General features: G+C 48.5%; 2 protein-coding genes across 2 annotated transcripts; both read right to left on the reverse strand.

Annotated features, from left to right (window-relative positions):
* Positions 1–680: 680 nt before the first annotated feature.
* On the reverse strand, positions 681–1,634 carry LOC124295434. Its single transcript, XM_046745422.1, has one exon. The coding sequence runs from the start codon at positions 1,632–1,634 to the stop codon at positions 681–683; it is 954 nt and encodes a 317-aa protein (XP_046601378.1).
* Positions 1,635–1,730: 96 nt separating this feature from the next.
* LOC124295436 lies at positions 1,731–5,954 on the reverse strand. The gene has a single exon (XM_046745426.1). It carries the CDS (start codon positions 5,952–5,954, stop codon positions 1,731–1,733), a length of 4,224 nt encoding a protein of 1,407 aa, XP_046601382.1.
* Positions 5,955–8,549: the final 2,595 nt, after the last annotated feature.

An 8,549-nucleotide genomic window follows, 5' to 3' on the forward strand; every position in this document is an offset into this window, starting at 1 on the left:
TCCCACGTAACGACAATGAATAAAAATGAAAACTAAGAAAGACTCACCTCTCGATAAGCTGGTAATTTGGGTAAGTTGTTGCCTAGTCCTATACAGGTCTGTGAGAGTTATTTAAATGGTTGAGGCTGATTTATAATGAAATGGGATAGGTTATCGTTCAAAATAAATGGTTGAATATGATTTTGATTGGTAGATATTTAGAGAGATGGCAAAAAGATATGGATCATCGACGTGGGATCCGCGAATTCGTGATGAGAACGAGTGTGAATGAAACGAAAGTGATGTTGAGATGGAGATAAACTAGATTTTTATTGGTTTTGATGAGGCGATACAAACCGTATCGCAAGAGAACGTTACAGAGAGTGAAGATTTTACAGAGCGAGAGAACACATAGATTATACACATACATGATTTCGAGATAGTAGACAATACATGAGATACAGCTGATGGGTTTTGAGTCGCGACACGGGCAAGCGGCGAGATTTGACGCAGAGACGGCAAGTAAACATTGCACGCGAGTGTGCGTGAATGTACGAGGACGATTTTGAGTGTCGCGAGACACACATTTAACTATTCGATACCTTGCCGAAACATACCGCCCGCTTCGCTATCGGTAACGATCGCGAAATTAGATTATGCCGCCCGCCGTGCGTTATTTATTCTTAGAGTCAATAATTGTCTTAAGAGGACACTGGAAGCACACACAATTTCACGATAGGACGTTTTAACACAGAGGATTTCGTTTTAACGGTCACAACGCGAACGAGACCGTCGGTTCCCGGATGCACTTCGATCACTCTCGCGAGGGGCCACACAGATGGAGGTAGATTTTCGTTTTTTACGAGAACGATGGATCCGATTTTGATGTTCCCGTGATGAGTCTGCCATTTCGAGAGGTTTTGGAAGGACTGAAGATACTCCGTACTCCACCGTTTCCAAAAATGCTCCAGCATTTGACGCGAGTGTTGCCAATGCGATAGCCGTTGAGCTGGCACCTCGATGAGTGTCGGCTCAGGAATTGTGTTCAATGCTGAGCCGACGAGAAAGTGTCCTGGAGTCAAGGCACTTGGATCCCGTGGATCGTCCGAGATAGCGCAAAGAGGTCGAGAATTAAGCGTGGCTTCTACTTGCGTGAGGAACGTCGCGAATTGCTCGAACGTTTGAGTAGCTTCTCCGATGACTCGTTTGAGGTGAAATTTGACTGATTTCACTCCGGCTTCCCATTTTCCACCGAAATGAGGCGCGAAAGGGGGATTGAACCGCCACTGGGTTCCGTGTGATGCGAGGATGTTTGCGATTTCTGAGAACTCCTTTGACGATGCAGCGAGAAGACGGCGAAGTTCTGAGTCTGCGCCGACGAGATTCGTTCCACAATCGCTTGCGATTGAGGCACAAATTCCTCGTCGAGATGTGAAGCGTTTGTACGCCGCGATGAATGCCTCCGTCGTGTAGTCCGAAACTAGCTCGAGATGCACAGCCGAGGTCGTGAAGCAGATGAAGATAACGATATATCCCTTGCATGATTTCGCTCCTCTTCCGCGAGAGGCTCGAATCGAGAATGGACCGGCGTAGTCAACGCCAGAGTGAAGAAACGGCCTTGATTGCGTGACTCGAGACTGAGGGAGTTGGCCCATCTGTTGGCTGCTGAGGGTGGCGCGATGACGCGCACAAGGAACGCAACGATGTATGAACATGCGGATCGGTACTCTTCCTCCCAGGATCCAGTACCGCTATCGGATTGTAGCGAGAGTGAGTTGCGGACCTCCGTGGAGCGTCAACCGATGATGATGATCGATGATCAATGTGGAGAACGATGATTCGCGAGGCAAGATGAACGGGTGCTTTTCGTCATACGAAAGCAATGAGTGATTCAGTCGACCACCGACTCTGAGGAATCCGTTCGAATCGATGAACGGCGTGAGTCGCGATAGTGGATGACTTCGAGTGAGACTTGAGCTGGTCTCGATTTGGCGAATTTCTTCTGCAAAGTACGCCTGCTGGGTCACCTTGGTCCAAAACAGTTGGGCGTCGCTCAATTCGAGAGTAGAGATCGGTCCGACAGTGATAGACGTGTTTACGCGATTCGATGTCGTCTTTGCGAGGAACCGATTTGCTGCGCGTTTACACAATGATGTGACTTTGAGGAGAGTCGATAGTTTTGAGTAGCGATCGACGAGATCCCAGATTTGTAGCGGCTTAGCTGTTGCGATGTGCGTCGACAGCCCTTTTCTTTCCTCGAGATGAATGTTTTCTTCCGGTCGCGGAGATGAGGATGGCCAATTGACAGAAGGCTTCGAGAGCCAGGATGGTCCAAAGGTCCAAAGTTCTGATTTTTGGAGTTGCTCCGGAGATGCACCACGAGACGCAAGATCAGCGGGGTTTTCAAGACCCGAGATGTGATACCAATGAGCGCGCGCGAACTCTTGGATTTCCGTTACGCGATTACGAACGAATTCCTTCCACCGCGATGGGTGGCTTTTGATCCACGCGAGCGCGACTGTGGAATCCGTCCACAGATAAACCGGGGTGTTTTCGAAATTAAGAGTCTTTTCCACATGACACATCAACCGGACGAGAAGATTCGCAGCACAGAGTTCGAGACGAGGAATTGTCACCTTCTTTAGCGGCGCTACTTTAGTTTTCGCGCACACTAGTGAAACGCGCACTTCGTGAGTGTTGATATACGTTCGCGCGTAGATCACTGCGCCTAATGCACTTTGAGAGGCGTCCGCGAAACCGTGGATCTCTATCCCGAGAGATGCTGAACTTAACCCGATCCATCGTGGGATGGTGATAGCTGAGATGCCTTGAAGATCTTGTAGAAACTCGATCCATCGCGAGGACAATGAAGCTGAGAGCGGCTCATCCCAGTCGAAACCGAGTGCCCACAATTCCTGCATAAAGATTTTGGCTCTGATCGTGATCGGCGAGAGCCATCCGAGAGGATCAAAGAGCTGCGCGGTTTGTGAGAGAACTTTTCGTTTCGTGAAATTGTCCCGAGTTTGATGAATTTGCAGAGAGAACGCGAACGCGTCGATGTCTGGTCTCCACGCAAGACCGAGAGCCCGAAAGAATGGACTTTGATCGAGATTCAGATGCATCGCGATCTCTTGATAGTTTCGAGAAATGTCAACGAGAGTTTCTGAGTGGCTTGAAGTCCACTTTTGAAGTTCAAAGCCGCCCGCCTTGAGCAATTGATTGAGTTCGTTGATTTTCTCGCGACCTTGATCAACGTTCTCTGCTCCTGAGAGGATGTCGTCGACGTACGTGTTCTCGAGAATGACGTGGCTCGCAAAGGGATACTGCTTACCTTCGTCCTGAACGAGTTGATGAAGAACACGGATCGCGAGATACGGAGCGCTTGCAAGACCATACGTTACCGTAGTCAGTTGATATTCTTTAATCGGTAGCTCTGGTTCTTCCCTCCAGAGGATTCGCTGAAAATCTTGGTCATCATTGTGGACCAAAATTTGTCGGTACATCTTGACGATGTCTGATGAGAACGCGACTGGATATTGTCGCCATCGTAAGAGAACGTCCGCGAGGTCGGTTTGCACTTTTGGACCGACGAGAAGATTGTCATTGAGAGAGAGTCCGAGGTTGGTTCTTTGAGACCCGTTGAACACGACACGCAACTTTGTTGTTGAACTGCTGTCGCGAACTACACCGTGATGGGGAAGATAAAACACGGGGGAATTGTCTTCAGGTGTATTGATAGCGCGACGCATGTGCCCGAGTTCACGATATTCACGAAGGAAGCTCGAGTAAGCCTCCTTGAGTTTCGCGTCGCTACCGAACCGTTTCTCCAAACGAAGGAGCATTTGATGCGCGGGATTCCGCGAGTTGCCGAGCTCTACCGAATTGTCCTTGAGCGGCAGCCGAACTACGTAACGTCCAGACGTAGTTCGAGAAACCGTTTCGCGAAAGTGTTGCTCACAACGCTCTTCTTCGGAAGTTAGTGCCAAAGGTTTCGACACTTCTTCCTGCTTCCAAAACTGCTGCACGAGATCGAGCAGTTCGTGATCGAGGGAGCATTGGAAGCCTTGGACTGCGCCATACGAGGGGCTTGCTGCTTCCGCTGAAACGCAGCCGGAGAGGACCCAACCGAACTGAGTTTCTTGCGCGATTGGTGTTCCTGGTGCTCCTCTTCGAACTCCTTGACCAATGATGTTGCTGTAGATGTCAGCTCCGAGAATTACGTCGATTTGACTGGGATGTGCAAAGCTTGGATCCGCGAGGTTGAGTCCTCGTAGATGAGGCCAGTCTTCGACGAGAAGTCGAAATGAGGGTAGATACGATGTGAGTCGTGGAAGCACGAGTGCCTCCACCTGACACGAGAACGAGGTGTGAGCACGAGATTGTTGCAATGTCGCGATGCCGCGAGTCACTGCCGATTGATGAGCTCCGACGCCAATGATCGGTATCGTTGCTTGATGCCGACGTAGTCGCAATTGTTGCGCTAGCGACTCCGTGACGAATGAACTTTCGGATCCTTGATCGAGTAGAGCGCGAGCGATGATTCTTTCTCCAGTCTCCGGATTCGAGGCGATCAATTGCACTGTGGCGAGAAGAACTGGAGAGCGCTTGATCATTGTAGGCTGAGCTGAGTGGTTGCTCACCTGAGAGGCGCTATTCGAGATCGGTGCGTTCTGCACTGCAGGTTGCGCTACTGCAGCCTGAACTTGAGATGTGCCGCTGTTAGCAATTGTCGAGATTGAGGAAGAGTTTCGATGCAGCAAGGAATGATGTCGACCGTTGCACACGCGACACGTTTTGTTGGATCGACAGTCCTTCTGCTGATGTGGACCGAGACAATTGAAGCAAAGCTTTTTCGCAGAAACCACTTCCCTTCTTTGATCAAGAGATTTGTCGCGAAAGGTCAAACAGAACGCGATGTAGTGGTTGCCTTTGCAACAAGCACACGACTGTTCCTTTGATTGCGCTGTATGTGACCTTGTCGTCTGAAGATTTGACCTTCCTTGCGATGAGTGTGGTTTCGACGTCGCGATTTGATTATGAGCATGAGCTTGCTCCACGGCTTCGAGGTTGTGGATGCGACCGATGAGAAACGCCTTGAGCTCCGCAAACGTGGGGGGCTCGAGTTTCTCGCTAACACTTTTCTCCCACTCTTCGAGAGATGCTGGGTCGAGCTTGCGAATCGTCATGTGCACGATGATGTGATCCCCTAATTTCTCGGGACTATCGAGGGGTTCGAGCGCGCCAAGAGCTTCGCAAGTGTTGCTGTGCAAGCTCTTCAGTTCTGATGACGACTTTTTCGTGACACGAGGAATCGCGAAAAGTGTCGCGAGATGAGAATCCGTCAAAAGTCTCTTGTTTTCGTACCGTGAGACGAGAGTTTCCCAGGCTCGAGGAAAGTTTTCTGCGGTGAGAGAAATGTTTTTGATAAGTTGTAACGGTTCATCGGTCACACTGGTTTTGAGGTAGTGCAGCTTTTCCACTTCCGAAAGTTGCGAATTTTCGCGAACCATCGACGAGAAGAGGTCGTGAAACGGCTTCCATTCTGAGTAGCTGCCCGCGAAAGTGGGCAGTTCGATACGCGGTAACCGTTTTGATGATCCTCCTGCTGGTGCGTCTTGAGGAGCTGCAGCGGCTTGCACGGTTGCTGCAGGCGCAGGCTTTAGCGATTCGAGAAGATCAAGCATCACTCCTTCGCCACTCAAGAAGTGCTCTTCACACAGCCCGTAATAATCTTTCGCGAAGTACGAAAGCTTTTTTATCGCTTCGAGTTGATCACCTTTTGCTGCGAACTTGATCTCGTTGATCTTTTCGTGATTCTCTTGGAACTTATTCCAACTTGAATTTAAAGCATTAAGCCGCGACTTCACCTGCCCGTAAGTGATTTTTGCCTCGCCGAGCTTGCGCAGGTTGTCGACGGCACGAGAGATGCGCCAAATGTAGTCGTTTTGACGTTCGATATGTTCTTCGATCGACATGTTGATGTACGAGAGGATTTAAACTCACGCGACGAACTGAGTTTTCACGAACGAGACACAAACACACTGATAGTAGCGCGACGCGATTCACACTTCGAGAGATCGGTGTTGTTGACGCTCAGATCTTAGTCACGGTCACTACAGAGGACACCGCACGTTTGAATTTAACGGACGCGACTGATTTTTGTTGATGGTTTTCACCGATAACGAGATTGTTCACTTTGATAACGTGAACTTTCGCAACTTGATGCACACGCGATAGTTCCGTTTCACTCACTAGCTAATTCGTTTTCCCGTAAGTCGCAACGATTCGAAAGATTCGACTCGATTTGCGAATGATCCGATTCGATTCGCGACTGATCCGGCTCGAAGGACCAAAAAATGTTTAGAGAGATGGCAAAAAGATATGGATCATCGACGTGGGATCCGCGAATTCGTGATAAGAACGAGTGTGAATGAAACGAAAGTGATGTTGAGATGGAGAGAGATAATGAATGCCGATAAACTAGATTTTTATTGGTTTTGATGAGGCGATACAAACCGTATCGCAAGAGAACGTTACAGAGAGTGAAGATTTTACAGAGCGAGAGAACACATAGATTATACACATACATGATTCCGAGATAGTAGACAATACATGAGATACAGCTGATGGGTTTTGAGTCGCGACACGGGCAAGCGGCGAGATTTGACGCAGAGACGGCAAGTAAACATTGCACGCGAGTATGCGTAAATGTACGAGGACGATTTTGAGTGTCGCGAGACACACATTTAACTATTCGATACCTTGCCGAAACAGTAGAAGATAACGTATATTCTTCAAACGATTAATTATGAAATGAATCAATGATATAAAAGAAAAACCAAAGATGGTATAATCATAAAATGTCTGAATTTAAACATAGATAACGTCGACGGACGAATTCATATTCAAATACAGAGAAGCTGTAGAACTAATTGAATTCAACCGTTTACGTTTCTGTTAAAACGTAGGGTTATTTTAATAATATATGGATAATATATAACTAAACACAATGCTTGTTAAAGACATCTATCCTGAACGACTATTATTTCTACTTCTGGTCGGTTATTATTATATGGTATCTCTCTTTTTAGATTAGATGTAACTTATGTTAATAGTCCAATCCTACGCTACAGATCAGTCGATCCGTAGAACTATATGCGTTACCTAGCTCTGATTTGAGCCTGCAAAAATATGGCTTGGGGGCCGAGCTGAAGACAGGAGATTGAGAACCGTCGGTCGTGTAGGTCGGTGTCCGTAGAATTCTGGGGCAGAGCCTCACCTCGAGATCGGAAGGGTTGATGAATCAGAAGGATGATGAACGTCAGGCACTTAGCTTCGTGAATTTTGAATGATACTCTTCTATCGAAAGCTATTGTTTGAAAAAGTCGACTTGGCGGTTTATGTATTGTAACGTGGCATTTTCGATGCGCGTTCCACACGACTCCCCAAACCCTGGACGGGACACGAAATTAGGAATCCCGTGGATCGGGATGCGGCATCGTGCAGGGGATCGGCAGCAAATTCGAACGATGTTACCGGATGGCAGTCGCAACGAAAGGAGAGCCTCACACGAGGCTACGGAGAGAGCGTCAACGGAGAGCTCTGCCGCGAGGGAACCCAAGGCGGACGAGATTCCCGTTGGTGGCCAGCGAGCCGTAGCCCCCCCCCCCCCGTCACCCAACTGACGACAGGCAACCTCGCGAAGTCGTCACCACGCCACTGTCGAACTACGGGGTACCAGTGACTGAAAAGCCAATCAACACCCCGCGACAGCGGGATTCAACGATAGCGATAAGCTAGGCTGTAAGAATTTCGTAACGAGAACCCCAATTAGATCGGGAGGATTTTGACCACGGATAGCGCCTATGTTCGAGGCATGTTCGAATTGCGGCTCCGATTTGCAGAGCTTGACACTTGAGTCCTGGCGACGTTTCGCGATAGTCGAGCCTTCAAAACAAAAAAAAAAAAAAAAAGTCAAAGAGTAATTTTGTGTGAGTGACATGGCCGAAACGGGAGTCGGCGAGTTTTTGGTGTGGCTACGGAGCGGTAAGCGTTTTTAATTCCTGGCGAACACATTTCGAGTGCAATTTAGATCGGCGCACTGACAAACGGTTGGGGCCATTTGCTTATTGAGTTAGAGCCGCACTCGAAGTTTGTTTGCCGATCTCCTTGTGAATGACCGTAGCCTGAGTTTTCACGATAACGCGTAGAGTCACGGTTTCGAGTGGGGACACTTTCGGTTTGAAATTGAGTGTAGCCAAATTCCGCTGTACAGGGTCCCGTCGAGTCTGCGCATGTAAAAAGTGTCACCTTTCGTGTAGGTCGCGTATCATCGTGCGTAGACGCTCGATTCAGCGGGACGGGTTGCGAACCTTTTTGGAAATAGCGACTACGACTGGAGCTCGGATGCGTCATGATATGCGACACGCAAGCACGAAAAGAAAAGCTTCCTAGATTGATTAATTTGGTCGCGATTAGCGCGTCGAGTCACGTTCTGTTAGTTTAGTTTATAAATTATTGTTTATCAGTAAAGTGGCGATTAGCGCCCGTAGGCATAAGGAATTTTCTGG

This window comes from Neodiprion lecontei, chromosome 7 (genome assembly GCF_021901455.1).
Source record: "Neodiprion lecontei isolate iyNeoLeco1 chromosome 7, iyNeoLeco1.1, whole genome shotgun sequence".
Taxonomy (NCBI): Eukaryota; Metazoa; Arthropoda; class Insecta; order Hymenoptera; family Diprionidae; genus Neodiprion; species Neodiprion lecontei.

What these genes read in the sequence shown, in the direction of transcription:
- LOC124295434 (XM_046745422.1), bottom strand. Translation starts at nt 1,634, where the DNA reads ATGGGCCAACTCCCTCAGTCTCGAGTCACGCAATCAAGGCCGTTTCTT.
- LOC124295436 (XM_046745426.1), bottom strand. Translation starts at nt 5,954, where the DNA reads ATGTCGATCGAAGAACATATCGAACGTCAAAACGACTACATTTGGCGC.